The sequence below is a fragment of the Antechinus flavipes genome, chromosome 1 (assembly GCF_016432865.1).
Source record: "Antechinus flavipes isolate AdamAnt ecotype Samford, QLD, Australia chromosome 1, AdamAnt_v2, whole genome shotgun sequence".
Lineage (NCBI taxonomy): Eukaryota > Metazoa > Chordata > Mammalia > Dasyuromorphia > Dasyuridae > Antechinus > Antechinus flavipes.
Window position 1 is genome coordinate 657,123,131 of NC_067398.1, and position 20,402 is coordinate 657,143,532.

Here is a 20,402-nt window from a genome sequence, read left to right on the forward strand (position 1 = left end):
TTTCTCTTCTCATTCTCACCTCCCAACTTCCATAATTTTCTTCAAGACCCATTCTACAAGAAACTTCCTGAGCCTGTTTGCCCAACCCTTCCTCCTTCTCCTTTCAGTCATGGCCTTCTTTTTGAAATTACCTGCCATTTACCTTATCTACATCCCTATACAAAGGTTTTTTTTTTTTTTTTTTTTTTTTGCCCTTTTACTTTTCCCACCCACAATAAACTGTGAACTCTCCGATAGCAGGGACATATTTTTCCCTTTCTTTGTATCACCACTGCTTACTACAACATCTGGTACAACAACAAGCATTTGTTGGTTCTCTCTGTCTCTGTCTTTCTCCATTCTGTCTTTTCTGTGTCTATGTCTGTGTCCGTCTGTCTATCTCTGGTTCTTAGACATACACACACAGTTAATAAACATCAAAGGCAATATGCTTTGTGAGGCTTAAGAGGGAAGAGGATTTAGGAGCAGAATGGATTAGGGAAAGCTTTTTGAAGGAGAGCCATTTTAGTTGCGCTTCAGAGGATAGAAAGGAATTCAGTAGAAAGTGTGTGTGTGTGTGTGTGTGTGTGTGTGTGTGTGTGTGTGTATGTGAGAAAAAGAGACACACAGAGAGAGAGAAAGACAGAGACAGAGAGACAGAGGGCAGGAACAGGACAAGAGAGAGAAATGAGGAGGGATGGAGAAAGTAGAGAGACAGAGAGAAAAGGGGAGGAGACAAGAGAAAAAGAGATACACAGATAGAGATGGGGAGGGAGGGAGAGAGAGAGGACAGACTGATAGATAGGCAGACAGACAGATTGCATAACAGGGTTGAGAGTAAGGGGGGGTGGGATGAGCCTTAGAACTTGTCACTGTATGTTTCTCTTTCCTCCTCTTCATCTTCAGCTTTAGTTTCAATTTGGAAATGTACAAACTGTAATCAGATGGGTCACTATAACAACGTTTTCATAACTGTAGATTGCTTTCTGGCCTGTGAACTGGTGCAAACTCTCTTTAAAAGCCAAAAAGCAAACACAAACCCATTTTGGCTGTGTGGTCCTACCACACAGGATCTACTTCAGGGTCTCCATGCCTCTTTTTCCTTCCCCTTTGGCCCCAAGCTCAGTTCTCATTTTCACCAGATTTAAGAACTGGTTCTGGAGAATTGAACTGAGGCCCTAGAATGTAATGGAGACAGACTACTAGGTGAAACTCATTCCCCACAGATGCAGTGCTTCCTCCATCCCTGCTCCATACCCACCAGCAATAACTGTTTTTGGGGCTCCAGCCACGCAGACCAATGAGAACTGAAGTTCGTGCTCTGATTCTGTCTTCTCAGGTCAAAGTGCTGTTGCTTTTCTCTCTTATACTAAACTGGGGAATATCATTAATGGATCTTTCTTTGAGGAGGAGAGATATTTGCAGAAGGAGAGCAATATTTCCTTGAACTCCAGGGTAGTAAGTGGTACCATTGGACAGCGACAAAACAGCACCCTCACCAGCTCTATTATCCTTACCTTTAAGCATCTTCAAGTGAGTGAAAGCCATGACTCTCAAGCCCTGTGATTGTGACTATAGACCTGGGGTAGACTTTACAAATCAACTTGTCTAATGCCCATATTCTCCACAAAGGAAACTGAGATTCAGAGGGAAGAATGTGACTAATAGGGTGACAAGTAGTTAATGATTAGAACTCAATTTTGTATAGGGATTGTTTCATTCATTGTGCTCACTGGGGTCTCAAACATGCCAGTACATGCCTAATCAATGTTTGTTGATTGATTGACCTCCATTCCTGATGGCAAAATTCTTTTTTTTTTTACTCTAGTTCCCTGTCCATAATCCCTAAACCTGGAATCACCAGCTTGTTCCTGGGTATTATAAGTGACTTCACAATTGTATGCAGAAAGACTTATAGAGTGACTAAAAGATAGATTCTGACTTTTCACAAAGCAGTTTTCTTTCCCATTTTTGGTTGTTGTTTTGTTTTGTTTTGTTTTTTCTTTTTTTTTTGGAGGGGAGGTTAGGAGGCAGTCAGTTTTAAATTATTTGTCCAGTTAGTAAGTGTCTGAGACTATATTTGAACTCCTGACTCCTGTTGCTCTATTCATAGTCTCACCTATTTGCACTTTTGGCCTTCGTTTTTAAAGAAGACTAATGACATCATGAGTGTCTCATTGTGTCTTCCAGAGCTATCAAAGTCCAGTGGCAAGACAAAAGTCACAACTGGCAATGGCCTGGGCTTGGTTTTGGATTTAAAATGAATGAGCCATTTCATTTTGGTCTTTTCTGATTCTCAGGATTTTATTTCTTATTTAACTTGGCTATCTTTCAAGGTCCCCTTCCTCTACTATGATGGTAAGGGGTGGGGGAATCAATGTTTTATCAATGTTCTCAAGAAATTTACCATGAGAAAAAATGCAAACTCTTCTTTTCCCAGAAAAGTTATAACCAAGGCCACAAATTTCTCTGTGTCTACTGGAAAAGCACTACAGAGGGGGCTATCTGGTCCACAGAAGGCTGTTTCTTATTGAAAACCAATGCCACTCATACCAGATGCAACTGCAGTCACCTGTCCACCTTTGCAGTCTTGATGGCACTCACAGACCAGGTATCCTGGTTTGTATTCAGATCGAATTCATTGTCAGGACCAAAAAATAGATCAAAGATCTATTCAGATCGAAGCATTGTCAGGAAATTTCAATTCACCATTTTCCTCTGCTAGTTCCTTTATCCTGTATATCTGCTGTATATCAGAAAGTTTTTGTGTTTCTAGTTATTTCAATTTCTGATTTCTATTTATTTTAAAACCTTCAATTCAGGAGAGCTCCTAGAGATCATCTTGTTCAGACTCTTTGGTTTATTGTTCATGAAGGAGGATTAATCTGATTATGGTTGTACTGCTAGGAAGTTGTAGGTGCAAGTCTGAGACTTGAAATCGAGTTTTCTGATCTCCAAGCTATTGTTCTTTCCAGTAGTCACACTGAATTCTACAGTCCCCTCACCTAGAATGTAAATTTCCACAAGACGGAGTGTGAATTTTGTTCATTACCCTATATACGGTGCAGATATTTTCATTAAATATTTATTGAATTAAATTGCCAACACCCATGAAGCTTTTGGCATCCTTTGCCAAGCCTAAGGCTACACATTTAAAAAAATAAATTTGCAGAAATTTTCCAAACTGATAATACTAATTAAAATGGGTACAGTGTGACCCTTACAATGACTTTGGGAGACAGGTGCTATTATTATCCCATTGTTTTTAGCTGAAGAAGCTGAGGTAAATTAGAGATTAAATGACTTTCCCAGAATCACACAGTTAGAAAGTATCTGAGGCTGGATTTGAATTCAGATCTTCTTTTTATTTTAACAAGGACTCTCTCTATTCATCATATCACCATGCTGTCAAATTTTTAAATGTTTATTTTCATTTTATACTACATCTCACAATATAGTAAATTCCCATCTTGTTCTAGGAGCAGGGAAGTATATGAGAGAGGAAATTTGTAAAATATCCTTATGCAAAAGGTGCCTTGGGAAATCATAAAATATAGCATCTTTGTTTTGTAGAGGGAGAGATAGCTGATGCCATAGTGGATAGAGTTCTGGAGTAAGGGAAACCTAAATTCAAATCTGCTTTAGACTCTTACATACCCAGTAACCCCCATTTATCTCAGTTTCCTCATCTGTAAAGTTGGAATAATTGTAGCACCTAAAGCTATTATAAGCATCAAATGAAATAATAGTTATCTAGCACTTAGCACAGTGTCTGGCACATAGGCACAATAGAAATGTTATTTATTATTATTATTACTTAATCTCTCTCAATCTCTGTTTCTTCATTTATAAAGTGGAAATAATTACACCTATCTTCCAGGGTTGTTACGAGTATCAAATAAAAAGTGCTTAGCCATTGCTTACCCTGGCATATAGTAGGTGCTTATGAATTCCTATTTCCTTTCCCTTATTGATTAGGCTATAGGCTGAATACTTTTAGTAGGCAGGTATAGTATTCAAACTTCTGATTTCAAGGATATTGCACTTTCTACTTCTCTAGGCAATATTACCCTGATAACTAGAATGTTATTTCTAATATCTCATTTTTCTGGGCTATAGGTGGAAGATGGTGTGCTCACAGCGATCACTTATGTGGGCCTGGGCCTCTCCCTGCTGTGTCTCTTTCTGGCTGCCCTCACCTTCTTCTTGTGTCGTGCCATCCAGGGCACCAGCACCTCCCTCCACCTGCAGCTCTCCCTGTGCCTCTTCCTGGCTGACCTTCTCTTCCTCACTGGCATACACCAAACTGCAGATAAGGTAGAAGTTACATGAAACTTTTATAGAGGAAATCAATTATATAAGATGAGGTTCACTGACTTTTTCTGTTAAAAAAAAGTTCATTGTTATTAAACACAGATTGGAGGCATTATAGAATTTCCTTTTCTGTTTTTAGAAATGAAATATATTTCTCATGCTCTTGGATGATTTAGGTAAGGAGGAGGCAATTTCACAAGACCTCTTTTTAGGCTAGAATTTCATGATTCTTAGTGGAATGTGACGAAAATTGACAGGACTGAATGTTATTCTCCCACTGTCTTTTACTGAGATAGCCCTTGTGAACTTGGTGTTAACCTCCATGCACTCATCAAACATTTCCATCTCCTCTATTTCTCCTTCTCCCTAGGTTCTGTGTTCCATCATTGCTGGTACTTTGCATTACCTCTATCTGGCTGCCTTCACCTGGATGTTTCTGGAAGGGCTGTACCTTTTCCTCACTGTCAGGAACCTCAAAGTTGCTAATTATACCAGCGCAAGACAGTTTAAGAAGAGGTTCATGTACCCTTTTGGCTATGGGATCCCAGCCGGGATTGTGGCTATCTCAGCAGGAATTGATCCACATGGCTATGGGACAATTAAATAGTAAGTAGGTAATAGCATTTTCCCAGTGGAATAACTTATAAACCCATTTATGTTCTAAACTTTAGTCAAGTCCTTTTTTATGTTTTTTCAATTTATTTCCATAATTCAAGACATTTTTCCCATGAGCCAAGATTTTAATTATTTTCAGAATTCCCTACCATAACTCTAATCCTAACCCTTTAAAAATGTATGGCTCTTGCTATCAACCTCTATGTGAAAAAACCCATATATTCCACACACTTTTTCTAAGTATAATTCAGAAATTTCTTTTCACAATCAGCCTTTCTTAACCCAAAATATGGTGGTAACATGGTGCCTACCTATGGTCTCCACTATTCACATAAGCATTTGTAATTCAGAAAAGTCAAGTCCAAGGCTGGGGAATGAAATTAAAATTTTATTTAATACTTACCATATGCAAAAAACTATCCTATGCACTGGGGAAGTAAAAATGAGAGTCAGGGATGAGAAATGAGAGATATTCAGAAGTAAGCATTTGAGTCAGAATGTGATAAACATGTGACAAATTGGATGGTACTACCAGAATTATTTTCACTCATACCCTGGCTTATTCCCTCGCTTTCTACATCTACAGAGAACAGTAAACTGCTATGCAATTAATTTAAAAAATTTTAATATATGCGAAGATAGTTTTCAACATTCACCTTTGCAAAAACTTATGTTCTAAATGTTTCTCTCTTTTCTTTTTTTTCTTTCCCTTTCCCAAGAAAGCAAGCAATCTGATACAAGTTGAACATGTGCAATTCTTCTAAACATATAGCCATATTTGGCATTATGAAATTAATTAATTAATTAGCCAGAAAGGGATATAATTTTGATTATATTAAGTTAAAAAGTTTTTTTTTGTACAAACAAAACTAATGCAAACAAGATTAGAAGGGAAGCAATAAATTGGGAAAAAAATTTTACATTCAGGACATACAAGTCAGGAACTATATGAACACAACTACAAAACATTTTCCATACAAATGAAGTCAGATTTATCAATTGAAAAAATATCAAGTGCTCATGAGTAGGCTGAGTGAATATAATACAAATGACAATACTACCTAAATTAATCTATTTATTCAGTGCCATACCAATCAAATTCCCCCAAAACTATTTTATAGATCTAAAAAAAAAAAAACAAAATTCATTGGGAAGGACAAAAGGTCAAAAATTTCAAGGAAATTAATGAAAAAATACAAATGAAGGTGACCTAGTTGTACCAAATCTAAAACTATATTATACAATATCAGTCATCAAAACCATTAGCAACTGGCTAAGAAATAGTCTATCAGTGAAATAATTAGGTTCACAGAATAAAATAGTCAATGACTGTAGTAATCTAGTGTTTGACAAATCCAAAGACCCCAACTTTTAGGATAAGAACTCACTATTTGACAAAAGCTGCTGGGAAAATTGGAAATTAGTAAGGAAGAAACTAGGCATTGACCTATACCTAACACTCTATACCAAGATAAGGTCGAAATGGGTTTATGATTTAGACATAAAGAACGATATAAAACAAAGAATAATTTACTTCTCAGAACTGTAGAGAAAGAAGGAATTTGTGCCAAAAAAGAACCTAAGTACATTATTCAGTGCAAAATGGATAATTTTGAATAAATTAAATTTAAAAGTTTTTGTAGAAACAAAACCAATGCAGACAAAATTATAAGGAAAGCAGAAAAGTGTGAAAAAAATTTTATATTCAAGGGTTCTGATAAATGCCTTATTTCTAAAATATATAGAGAATTGACTCAGATTTATAAGAATTTAAGCCATTCTTCAATTGATAAATGGTCAAAGGATATGAACAGGCAATTTACAGATGAAGGAATTTAAACCATTTTTAGTCATATGAAAAAGTGCTCTAAATCAGATCAGATCACATCAGAGCAGAGAAATGCGAATTAAGACAACTCTGAGGTACCACTACACACCTCTCAGATTGGTTAAAATGACAGGGAAAGATAATGATGAATGTTGAAGGAGATATGGGGAAACTGAGACACTAATACATTATTGGTGGAGTTGTGAACTGATTCAACCATTCTGGAGAGTAATTTGGAACTAGGTCCAAAGGGCTATCAAACTCTATATACCCTTTGATCCAGCAGTGTTTCCACTGGCCTTGTATTCTAAAGAGATCATAAAGGAGGGAAAGGGACCTACATATGTTAAAATGTTTGTGGCAAACCTCTTTGTAGTGGCAAAAAACTGGAAACTGAGTGGATGCCCATCAGTTGGAGAGGGACTGAATAGGTTATGGTATATGAATGTTATGGAACATTATTGTCCTATAAAAAGTAATCAGCAGGATGATTTCAGAGAGGCTTAGACAGACTTACATAAATTAAGGCTAAGTGAAATGAGCAGAACTAGGAAATCATTATACACAGCAACAGCAAGATTATACAATGATCAATTCTGATGGATGTGGCTCTTGTCAACAATGAGGTGATTCAGACCAGTTCCAATGGTTTTGTGATGAAGAGCGCCATCTACACCCAGAGAGAGGACTAGTGGAACTGAGGGTGAACCACAACATAGTATTTTCACTCTTTTTTGTTGTTTTTTGTTTGCATTTTGTTTTCTTTCTTATTTTTTTTCTTTTTGATCTGATTTTTCTTGTATAGCATGATATTTGTCGAAATATATTTAGAGGAATTGCACATGTTTAACATATATTGGATTACTTGTTGACTGGGGGAAAGGGTGGGGGAAAGGAAGGGAAAAATTAGAACACAGAGTTTTGTAGGGGTGAATGTCAAAAATTATCTATCTATCTATATATATATATATATAAAATAAAAAGCTTTAATTTAAAAAAATTAAAAATTTAAGTATTGAAATGGTCTAGGTGAGTAAATTGAAGGCCTGAACTGATGTAGGATGTTGGAAAAACTAATTTAGAGATAAGTTTCAGGGCTACTGTTGTAATGTTCTCTTTGGTTCAGTTTTCCTTGGGGTCTCTGGAAGCAGCCTTTGTTTCAGTACAGTAATCACCACACAAGTAGTCAGGGGTTAAAATTCAAATCCTTTATTGTTCTTTGCCTAGGGCCTGGGCCAGCTTTCTTGAGGTCCCCCTGAATGTATTTTGGTTTCTGTGGCAGAGGCAGGAGGACCACTACCATGGTCTCTGTCTTCCCTACTTCTCTGAATGAATCTAGCTGAGTTTGTCCGAGTTATATGCTCTCTCATCATAGGATCAATCTTGTAGAACTATATTAAGTACTAAGTTCATGTACTTAACTAGAGAACTTATTAAGCACCATACTAAACAATTATTGTCTTTATCAATTACACTGAGTTAGCACCTTATAAGAATCCTTTGTTTCAAATTCAGAATTCTGGCCTATAACAACTGTATTAATAAAAATTGAATTTGTATTTAAGTCTCCTGAAAAAGGGAAAGTTTCCTTTCTTTTATTGGCTATGTTTGCTCTTAAGTAATTTTTTTTTCTTCCTCTTCCTAGCTGCTGGCTCAACTTACAAAGAGGGTTTATCTGGAGTTTTGTTGGACCAGTAATAGTCATTATTTTGGTAGGTATATGAAATTCCTTACCTTAGCCATTGAATAAAAGACTAATCAACATTCCAAAGATCATACCATTTTAACTTGCTATAAATTTTGATAGCACAAGAGATATAAGATGTAAGTTGAAAGAGACCTTAGAAATTGTCTAGTTGGTCTGATAGCTGGTTAGCTAGGTGGTGCAGTGGAATCAGCATGAGTTCAAATGCAGCTCAAGATACATATGAGCTGTGTGATTGACCAAAAATGATGACAACCTTTAGCCTTTGCTTCCATTTGATAGGCAATAAAACTAAGTTCCAGAGAAGGTAAATGATTTGTACAATGTCAAGAAAATAATAGATCCAGGATGAAAATCCAGACCTAATTTCTCCAAATCCAAAGTTCTTCCCAATTCAAGATAATTCTTTTTCCTCTCAAACTAGTCTGATTTCCTTTCACTTGATTATTGAAAACTTTTCCTGATCCTTCTCAATGTTACTGCTTTTCTTCCAAGAGTATCTGTAGATTCTCCTGAACAAATCTTGTTTCTGTGTGGTTGTTTGCCTGTTATTTCCCCTATTAGAAAGAGAACTGGAGGGGAAGGACTGTTTTTGCCTTTCTTCATGTTGTCTGTGCTAAGTGCAGTGCTTGGCACATAGTAGGCACTTAATAAATGCTTGTTGATTTGACTTCAGGTGATTTATGTTGGACAGAGACATTCCATGACTTGTCATTTGAAAGCCCTGATATTTCTGGGTACCTATTTTGTCTGTCACAGTCACTTTTTGTTGCCTTGTAATTGTATTTCTTCTGGTCTACTTCTGGAAGGCTCCAGAGCCAGTACTCTTATCTACTACACCACTTAACTGCCTTAAGACAATTTCAAACATTCATTTAAATAAATTTTAGAACTCCAAATTTTCTCTCTCTCACTTTCATCTCCCCCTCAAGATACTAAAACAATTTGATATAGGTTATATATGTGCACTCTTGTAAAACATATTTCTATGTTAGTCATGTTGTAAAAGAACTACAACCCCCCCCAAAAAAAAATAACCCATGAAAAAATAAAGTGAAAAAGGTATGTTCTGTTTGCATTCAGGCTCATCAGTTCTATCTCTGGATGTAGATAGCCTTTTTCATTAGGAATCCTTTGGAATAATCTTAGAATATTGTATTACTGAGAATAATTAAATCATAATACACTTTTAAATTTAATCTGTATGCATGGCTAATAGGAAAATATGTTTTGCATGATCTCACTTATATAATTGAAATAAGATTGCTTGCTTTCTCAAGGAGGGAGGGGGAAGAGTCAGGAGGGAGGGATTTAAAATTAAAAAAAATTGCTAACATTTTTTCTTTTTCTGACGTAATTTGGAAATATTTAATGAAATAAATAAAAATAATTTTAAAAAGTTAATTCTATACTGTTAATATTTGTCTATCACTTTTCAAAGTCTAGACAATTAACAAGAATAATTCAAACTCTGATTTGTAACTTTTCTTGATTTCCAATGTGTAAATGCTCACAATGAACATTTAGCTCTCTAGTTTCACAAACTAGGATGGATTGGCTCCAGCATACCCCAATCTCAGGTCACTTGTCTCTAAAACACTCTATTTCTTTTCTTTTTATATAGTAATTTCTTTTTTCCAATTACATGTAAAAATAACTTTCAATATTATTTTTATTATAAAATTTTAAATTCTTCCCTTCATTCTTATTCCCTTTCCAAGACAGCAAGCAATCTGTTACAGGTTTTCTGTGTACAATACTGTTAAACATTTTCCCACATTGTTTATGCTGTGAAAGAAGAATTAGAACAAAAGTGAAAAACCATGAAATAGAAAAAACAAACAAACAAAAAAAGTAAGAGCAGTATGCTTTGATCTGTATTCAAACAACACCATTTCTTTGTCGGAATGTAGATTGCTGAGAAGATCAAAACCTATCATAGTTGATCACCATTCAGCGTTGCTGTTATTGTGAAGTATGTACACTATTTCCACCAAATAGCAAAAGCTAATAATAATAACCCTCAGTGTTAACATTTTGTGGTTTGTTTTTTGACAGTTTAACTTAATCTTTTATTTGATAACGCTGTGGATTTTGAGAGATACTCTTTCCTCCCTCAACAAAGATGTGTCCACTATCCAAAACACAAGGTGAGAAGACACCCAAATGAGTATTATAATGACTTAAATTTATGATATACTGTTGGGGGAATTATGTTTATAAAAAAAGAGAAATTCTGGTTTCTGAATCTCCCTGGGCTATAAGATGGAAGAGTTCAAGAGATATTCAGGGAATATTTTTATGCTTGTCTAATGTATTTTTATATAAAATCACTGAGTTAAATTCTAGCTCCATTTTCATTGAACTAGTTTAGAACTGGAAAAGATCTTTGACATCCAGCCTTCTCATTTTATATAAGGAAACTGAGGCCCAGAGAAAGTTAATTGCCCTAAGTAACTTAAGTAATAAGTAGCCTAGCCAGGTTTTGAACTTAGATCCAAACTTCTTACCTTTTTAGTAAAGACACATTTACAAGACATTTAAACTTTAGAAATCCTCAAGTCTTGTAGTTCAGATTTTTTGGGAATATGCCATCACTTAAAACATTTTAAGTATATACCCCAAATATTAGTCTTCAGTAGTTGAAAGGCAGGAGGTGTTTGGCTGAGAACTAGCAACTCTTGTTTTTCTTGTCTCCCCCCTCTTATTTGGGCAGAACCCATTCTTTCCTGCTCTTGCTTTTAGGTGTCTGCATGAGCATAACTTACCCCTCCAGCCAATGCTTTTAATATACCTTGAATATTATGAAATTCTTTTTCCTACTTCTCTGTACCTACTTCCTACTTTCCAATGACTTTTTCCTATTTCTATGTACCAAATCTTCCTTACCAAACTGCTTGGTATATTATGCTTTCAGGTCTTGCATCAATTAATCTTTTCCCCTGCCTTTGAGGAATTATAATAATCTCAATCAATAAGAAAGAAACCACAATTCTTCAGATAATTTATTTTTGTTAGGATATCATGATATACAGTTTTAAAGCTCTTCCTCCATAACATTTGGAAGTACTTGGTGTTTATGCACATTCCAGACATTTCTTCTTTGATCATAGAGTTTTATAGGAACATGTTTTTCTGGAGCAACATTCCTATTTTCCTTGGTTTGGAGTTCTGAGATATAGGCGTATATCTTCCTCTTTTATAGGAGCATCTATATTTAGCAGCAGACTTAGTTCTTCATTGAAAGGGTCCAGTTGGTTAAAATAGGGCAGTTCTTTTTCTGATAAGCCTCTGAAGAATATGACCAGAGTCCATCTTTATCTGCAGACAGTAGACATTTGATTGCATTAGAGATCATATCATAAATTTGCCCCAAGGTTATCTTATATGCATGTTCAATTCTTTGTCATCTTTTTGTTTGTTTGTTTCATCAGCAGTCACATTGAGCTGGAATGATACAGGCAATCTTTGAAGGTCATGGATCAAATGAATCACAGCCCACAGGGAAGACATAGAGATGTTTCAAAGATGAAGCTTCAGAGTCCCAGTGTGTGTGTGTGTGTGTGTGTGTGTGTGTGTGTGTGTGTGTGTGTGTGTTTGTGTGAATAGCTTTTTATTTTTCCAAATATATGCAAAGATACTTTTCAACATTCACCTTTAAAAAACCTTTTGTTCCAAATTTTTCTCTCTCCCTTTCTTTCTCCCCTAGACAACAAGCAAGCCAATATAGGTTAAACATATGCAATTTTTCTAAACATATCTTCATATTCACCATTCAGTGCATGAAAAACAGATCAAAGGAGAGGGAAAATGAGAAAGAAAGAAAAAGATGAAGCAAACAACAACAACAAAAGTGGAACTACTGTGCATTGATCCACATTCATTCTCATAGTTTTCTCTCTGGATGTGGATGGCATTTTTCATCAAAAGTATATTGGAATTGCTTTGGATCACCTTGTTGTTGAAAAGAATTAAGTTTATCGCAGTTGATCATCATGTAATCTAGTTATTACTGTGTACAGTATTTTCCTGGTTCTGCTCACTTCACTCAGCATCAGTTTACACAAATCTCTTCAGGTTTTTCTGAAATCAGCCTGTTCATCATTTCTTGTAGAACAATAATATTTCATTACATTCATATACCACAATTAATATTCAACCATTCTTCCCCAAATGGGCATCCATTCAATTTCCAGTTCCTTGCTACAAACAGGGCTGCTACAAACAGGGCTGCTACAAACATTTTGCACGTGTGGGTCCTTTTCCCTTTTTTATGATCTTTTTGGGATACAGACCTAGCAGAGACACTTTTAGATCAAAAGATATGCAATTTTGTGGTCCTTTGGCAATAGTTCCAAATTGCTCTCCAGAATGGTTGGTTCGGTTCACAATTCCACAAACAATGTACTAGTGTCACAGTTTCCCACATCCCCTCCAACATTTATCATTATCTTATCCTTATTTATCAATAGCCAATATGAAAGGGGTAAAGCAGTACTTCAGGGTTATCTTAATTTTCATTTCTCTAGTTAATAGTGATTTAAACCATTTTTCATATGACTAGAAGAACATTTTTGGAGCATTTAGAGCATTTTTCATTTGGCTTTAATTTCTTTGTCTGAAAATTGTTCATATCATAAACTATGGTTTGTATTCTTATAAATTTGAATCAATTCTCTATATATTTTAGAGATGAGGTCTTTATCAGAAATACTGGATATAAAATTTCACCCCAACTTTCTGCTTTCATTTTAATCTTAGGTGCATTGATTTTGTTTGTGCAAAATCTTTTTTTTTTTAATTTAATGTTACTATCACTATTACTATTCAATATTGTATTAGAAATGTTAGCTTTGGCAATAAGAGAAGGAAAAGAGATAAAAGGAACTAGAATAGATAAGGAGGAAACCAAATTATCACAATTCACAACTTTAGCAAAGTTGTAGGATACAAAAGAAATCCACATCAATCTTCAGCATTTTTATATATTCCTTAAAAAGTCCATCAGTAAGAGATACAAAGAGAAATTTCATTTAAAATAACTGTAGATAATATAAAATATTTGTGAGTCTATCTGCCAAGGATAAGTTAGGAACTGTATGAACACAACTACAAAACACTTTACACAAAAATAAATTGAGATCTAATCAATTGGAAAAATATCAAGTGCTCATGGGTGGGCCAAACTAATATAATAAAAATGACAATACTATCTAAATTAGTCTGCTTATTTATTGTCCCATACACCAGTCAAATTCCCAATAAATTATTTTACAGATCTGTAAAAAATAATACTAAAGCTTATCTAAAAGAATAAAAGGTCAAGAATTTAAAGAAAATTAATGAAAAAATGCAAATGAAGGTGTCCAGCTGTACCAAACCTCAAACTATATTATAAAGCAGCAGTCATCAAAATCATTTGGTACTGGTTAAGAAATAGAGTAGTTGATCAGTGGAGTAAGTTAGGTTCACAGGACAAAATCATCAATGACTATAGTAATCTATTGTTTGACAAACCTAAAGATCCCAGCTTTTAGGATAAGAACTCACTATTTGACAAAAGCTGCTGGGAAAATTGGAAATTAGTATGGAAGAAACTAGGCATTGACTCGCATCTAACACCCTATACCAAGATAAGGTGCAAATGGGTTCATGATTTAGACATAAAGAATGATATTATAAACAAATTGAAGAATGAAGGATAATTTACTTTTCAGATATGTGGAGAAGGAAGGAATTTGTGCCAAAGAAGAACCTAAGTACATCACTGAATGCAAAATGCATAATTTTGATTAGTTTAAAAGTTTCCGTACAAATAAAACCAATGCAGACAAAATTATAAGGAAAGCAGAAACAAAAAAAATTTACATTCAAGGATTCTGATAAAGGTCTTGTTTCTAAAATATATAACAATTGAATCAAATTTGTAAGCATTCAAACCATTCTCCAATTGATAGGCAGTCAAAAGATATGACAAGACAATTTTCAGATGAAGAAATTGAAATAATTTCTAATCATATAATCATATAAAATTTCTCTAAATCACTATTGATAAGAGAAATTCAAATTAAGACAACTCTGAGATACCACTACACAGCTCTCAGATCAGCTAAAATGACAGGAAAAGATAATGAAGAATGTTGAAGGGTATGTGGGAAAACTGCAACACTAATACATTGTTGGTGGAATTGTGATTTGATCCAATCATTCTGAAGACCAATTTAGAACTATGCCCAAAGGACTATCAAACTCTGAAGTGATATAGCAGTGTTTCTAATGGGCTCATATCCCAAAAAGATCTTAAAGGAAGGAAAGGGACCCATATGTGCAAAAATGTTTGTGGCAGCCCTTTTAGTAGGGCAAGAAACTGGAAACTGAATGGATGCCCATCAGCTGGAGAATGTCTGAATAAGTTATGGCATATAAATGTTATGGAATATTATTGTCCTATAAGAAATGATCAGCAGGATGAGTTCAGAGAGTCCTGGAGAGACTTACATGAACTTATGCTAAGTAAAATGAGCAAAACCAGGAGATCATTGCTCAAGGCAACAACAAGATTATATGATGATCAATTCTGATAGATGTGACTCTTTCCAACAATGAGATGATTGTTCCAATGATCTTGTGATGAAGAGCACTATCTACACTCAGAACTGAGGTGCACCACAACATGGTATTTTCACTCTTTTTGTTGCTGTTTGATTACATTTTGTTTTATTTCTCATTTTTTTTGCCTTTTTGATGTGATTTTTCTTGTGCAGCAAGATAATTGTACAAATATGTATACATATATTGGATTTAACATATATTTTAACATGTTTATCATATATTGGATTACTTTCCATCTAGGGGAGAGGGTGGGGAGAAGGGGAGGAAATTTGGAACACAAAGTTTTGCAAAGGTCAATGTTGAAAAATTATCCATGCTTATGTTTTGAAAATAAAAAGCTTTAAAAAATATATTAGAAAAGTTGTCCTTATCATATGTTAATCAGAAAAGAAAGAAATTGGTAACCCTCCTGAAATATTAAACTACTTTTGTTGTTTTTGTTTGGTCAAAAAATAATTTGATGTTAACAAAATTATCCATTTTGCATTTCATAGTGACCACTAGTTCTTCTTTGATTGTAACTTCCTCCCTTGTTCACAGATCTGAGAAGTAGAATATCCCTTGTTTTTTTAATGTGCTTATAGTGTCACCCTTTATGTCTACAATATGAACCCATTTTGACCTTATCTTGGTATAGAATGTTAGGTATTGGCCAATGCCTAGTTTCTGCCATACTGTTTTCCAGTTTTCCCATCAATTTTTGTCGTGTAGTAAGTTTTTATCCCAGAAACTGGAGTCTTCAGGTTTATCGAACATAAGATTACACTATAGTCATTAACTATTGTGTCTTATGAACCTAAGCTATTCCACTGATCCACTATGGAATGTCTTAGTCAGTACCAACTGATTTTGATGATTGCTACTTTATAATTTAATTTTAGGTCTGGTACAGCTAGGCCACTTTTGTTTGTATTTTTTTTCATTAATTCCCTCAAAATTCTTGACCTTTGATTCTTCCAGATGAATTTTTTTTACCTCTATAAAGTTATTTCTTGGCAGTTTGATTGGTATGGCTCTGAATAAGTAGATTAAATTAGATAGAATTGTTGTTTTTATTATATTAGCTTGGCCCACCTATGAGTGCTTGATATTCTTTTAATTGTTTAGCTCTAATTTTATTTGTGTGAAAAGTATTTTGTAATTATGTTCATGCAATTCCTGGCTTTGTCTTGTCAGGTAGACAGAGTTCCACTTCTTTTTCACTATAAAATGAAACTCAGAAGGAATCACCAGCAGAGCTACTGAAAGCATGGAAATCCACTCAGTCCTGTGATTTTCTCCCTTCAACTTCTACCCCTCTCAATATCTTGATATCTGTCTTATTAAAGACAATCTTAGTTTGGGAATAATTAGCCCATCCATTGGTCATTTCTTTGAAGATTTTTTATTTGGGCTTTAAAACCCTTCACAGCTTGCAGCCAATCCACTTTCCCCGCTTTACTATTACCCTTCAAATGCTTTGCTGTTGTTGTTGTTTGTGCTGAAGCACAAACCTTCTTGAAGGTGACCATGATGTCAGGGAGATGATGCCATGATATACAAGTGAATTGGATTTATATGAGGTTGAGTTGTGTAAAGTCACCAATCTCACTTTTTCCTCTGGAACCAAAAGGATCAAGTGGCCAGATATATACCAGGATAGAAATGGTCCCAGATTCAGTGGGAGACTCTGGCCTTTTAAAGCTCCCTTTCACACACTTCATACTCCAACTAAATAGATCTTATTGTTCCTCATACACTTCATTTTCCATCACTAGACTTTTACATTGACATTTCCTCATGACTGTGGAAATTCTCTCTTGTCATTCTACTTCTTATAATTCATATATGATATGCGTATATGTTTACATGTACACATATATAGTTAACATTATAGATTATTTATGTATATATACATGTATATATGTTTACAATTATTTTCTTTAGGGCTTAGCTTGAATACCATCTTCCATATGAAACATTTCCTGATACAATTCCTACCCTGTCCCAAGTTGCTAATTCCTCACTCCTAAGATTATCTGATATTTATTTTGTATACACCAATTATAGAATTCAATTTATTTTATAAATTATAAGTTTCTTGAAGAAAACGACTTTCATTTTTGTCTTCACATGCCCATTTCCTGGTACTATTAAAGTGGGTGATAAAATAATGCTTACTAACTGTTTAGTTGATTATCACCTGTCACCTTTCTGCTGGTCCCAGCATTCTTGTCTCCTATGTAACCATATGATGCATGTGACCATGTGTTCTTCTGCTGCTGCTGCCTCCACCTATCATTCCCACATCTCCTAGACTCTTTTCCTGGCTGATTGTTGACAAACTTCTGCAATTTCAGTCCCCTTTCTCAAACTGTTCTTTCTATTAAAGTCATCCAATTCTTGGAACAAGTGGTTGTTATTGTTCAATTATTCAGTCCTGTCTGACTCTTTGTGATCCCATAGACCATAGCATGTCAGGCTTCCCTGTCCTCCGCTATCACTTAATGTCTGTTCAAGTTTATGTTCATTGTTTCCATGACACAATCTGTCTACCTCATCCTCTGCTATTCCCTTTTCCTTTTGCATTCAGTTTTCCCAACATCAAAGTCTTTTCTAATGAATCCAGCCTTCCCATTATATGGCCAAAGGAGGAAAAGAGAACTAGGGCACTCTAATAGGCCCAAATGTATCTGTAAGATGCCCCCGTTCCCTTTATCTCATCCCCTTTCAGCCACTTGGATGTGAGATGCGATCTCTGGTCAATCTTTTGTTTTTCTCTTCTTTTTCCCCCAGTGGCTCTTCTTGATTTTGGTTGAATGTGGCTGCCCTTCTTCACTTCCTTCATCCAATTCTCCAAAGTGCCACAACTTTCCAATGCTTGGAAAGGGGTAAAGCAAGAACTGGCAGCCTCCTGCTACCATTGCTTTAGTTTAGAAACCAGTTCTATTGGGAAAAGAGAGACCTCAGTTTGTATTTTCTTCTTTTGTCCCCACTGATTATCTCATGCTCCCCTTGTGATGTATAGCCTCCATGTTAATGATCTCTGCTCTAGTAACAAAGATAGTATCTTAGATTTAGACCTTAAAGATTCCTTAGACACCATCTGGTCTGAATCCTTATTTTTATAATCAAGATCTGCACAGGAACTATAGCTTGCCTAAAATGTTTGTAGTTATACTGGGTTTCTTACATTTTATTTTATTTTTTTTAACAGGACCCTGACCTTTAAAGCTCTTGCTCAGTTTCTCATCCTAGGCTGCTCCTGGAGTCTTAGTTTTTTCCTGACGGAATCTATAACTGAGCCAGCCCAGTCAATTATTGCCTACACCTTCACCATCACTAATTCCCTGCAGGGCATATACATCTTCCTGGTTCACTGTATCCTCAATAGCCAGGTAAATCACCCCCTGTCAGTTGTCTCACTGGCTAATGTAAAGCCCTCTTTTATGGTTTCTGGTGCTTCATTTTCCCGTGTTCCTTCCCAGGCCCTTTTTGGTTGTTCTTATTTCTGGGTGCTGGGAGATAGGGTACTCCTGCCTTTTTCTGACCCTATGTCTGGGGGAACCTGCTTGTGCTGTGCCCTCCTATTTGCACATTACCATTTCTTTCATTTAAATATACAAATCTTTCAGAGACTTGAATTAATCTCTCCTTTGATGAACCTAGACTTTTTAGAAGACCAGAAGATGCAGAAGATTCTTTTGCCAAGGGGGCTATTTTGAAATATTTATGGTCAGACTTTGAGTACAGGACAGGTAATGAATTGAGACTGATAACATCTTTAGAATTACAGAGTCTATGAGCTTGAGAGGATCTCAGAAGATATGCAGTACAACCTGTTACCTGAATAACAAGATCCTCTAGCACATACATCCAGCATCTTAGAGTTTCAGTGCAGGGAGCTCATTCTCTCCAAAGGCAATTCATTCCATCTCTATATACTCTCATCTAGCTCCAAAGAGCATACAGGTTAAAAAATGACCATCACAGAGTAACAGCTTAGGTAAAAATCTAAATGGCACCTATTTGCTTAAAGGCTAGGATAAAGTTCAATTTTACAGAAAAGGAAAGCAAAAACACAACAAAACCCCAAAACCCAAAACCCAGAAATAAACAAACAAAAAAGAAGAGAAAAGTAAAGTTTGCTTTAAAAAAGTCAGCCTAACCATAAAGAGTCAGAGAAAGAGAAGAGATGAGAACTCACTGTACCTTTAGGGCTCTCCAGAGGCAGCATGGGGTAATAAATAAATCCTTGAATGATAGAATCAGGAGACTTATGTCTGAAGCAGAGCTCCTCCTTAATACCTGGGAGAAATAATCACATCCCAGACCTGGGAAGGATTTATTTATCAGTTTCCCTATAGTTCCATTCAAGATGCCAGACCAAAATACCTCTATCTGTCTCTCTGTCTTTCTCTCCCTCAGTGTCTCTATCTCTCTCAACCTCTCTGTCTCTGTCTCTGTCTTTTACTCTCAATATCTCTATTTCTGTTTCTCTGTGTTCTGGCTCTTTATCTTTCCCTCTCTTTTCTCTTCTCTCTGTCTCTTTTTTTCTCCCTCTCTGTCTCTGTGTGTCTGTCTCTCTGTCAATGTATCTCTTTATCTCTGTTTCTGTCTCCAGCTCCTTCAAGGCCAATCTCTTCTGGTCCTTGCAGTGTGCACCCCCAGCACATAGCATGGTCCCTGGCATATAATGAGTGCATATGAAATGCATTTTTAAAGATTCATGAATTCATTTGTGATCTTGTACATTTTACTTCTCTGTGTCCCACTTTCCTGTTCTGTAAAATGTGAGGATTAGACTAGGGCTTCTTAAACTGTCATTTATGAACTTGTTTTAAAAATTTTGAAAATTGCATTTTGATGCAATCTTTTTATTTTTTGCATTTAAAAATACTGTTCTGAAAAGGGGTCCCTGAGATTCTCTAGGCTGACTTAAGAAATGAAGAAAAGAAAGGAAACAAGCATTTATTAAGCACTTCATGTATGATAAGTGCTTTATAAATATGATTTCATTTGATCTTCATAACAATTGTAGGAGGTAATGCTAATAGATCCACATTTTACAATTGAGGAAACTGAAGTAGACAAGGTTAAGAAATTGCTCAGGATCACAGTAAATGGCTAGTAAATGGCTCAGAACCATATTTGAACTTGGGTCTTTTCTGACTCCAAGTCCAACCCAGTATCTGCTCTGTCACTCAGCTGCCTCTATCTAGAGGTCCATGAAACAAAAAAGGTGAAGAATTTCTGGCTTAGATCTTCAAGAACTTTTTGAGAACTAAGTCCTGGGATCCAGTAAATTCCTGTTTCTCTGTTCTAAATTTTCAGGTCCAGGAAGAATACAGGAAATTGTTTAAGGGGATA

The 20,402-nt window shown here is 35.5% G+C and overlaps 2 protein-coding genes across 7 annotated transcripts in view; one reads left to right on the forward strand and one right to left on the reverse strand.

Annotated features, from left to right (window-relative positions):
- The window catches only part of LOC127544845 (adhesion G protein-coupled receptor E3-like), a 214,069-nt gene that overhangs the window by 108,461 nt on the left and 85,206 nt on the right, over positions 1-20,402 (reverse strand). The window contains exon 16 of one of the 6 annotated variants that reach the window (XM_051971705.1): positions 11,463-11,762. The exons of the other annotated variants lie outside the window; for them this stretch is intronic. Within the exon in view, the coding sequence (XP_051827665.1) occupies positions 11,700-11,762 (63 nt within the window). The 3' untranslated portion in view covers positions 11,463-11,699. Of the gene's footprint in view, positions 1-11,462; positions 11,763-20,402 lie in introns of those variants that run through there. 6 annotated transcript variants of the gene reach the window in all.
- Positions 1,506-18,792, forward strand: LOC127544850 (putative adhesion G protein-coupled receptor E4P). The gene is made up of 6 exons (XM_051971718.1): positions 1,506-2,590; positions 4,099-4,296; positions 4,664-4,899; positions 8,382-8,448; positions 10,500-10,591; positions 18,250-18,792. The coding sequence occupies exons 1-6, from the start codon at positions 2,357-2,359 to the stop codon at positions 18,755-18,757; spliced, it is 1,335 nt and encodes a 444-aa protein (XP_051827678.1). The 5' UTR covers positions 1,506-2,356; the 3' UTR covers positions 18,758-18,792.

Excerpts from the sequence above, each read along its gene's own strand:
- LOC127544850 (XM_051971718.1), top strand. The coding sequence starts at position 2,357 with ATGTTTTATCAATGTTCTCAAGAAATTTACCATGAGAAAAAATGCAAA. Across the intron at positions 2,591-4,098 it reads TGATGGCACTCACAGACCAG|GTGGAAGATGGTGTGCTCAC; the intron begins GTATCCTGGTTT and ends TCTGGGCTATAG. Across the intron at positions 8,449-10,499 it reads CAGTAATAGTCATTATTTTG|TTTAACTTAATCTTTTATTT; the intron begins GTAGGTATATGA and ends GTTTTTTGACAG.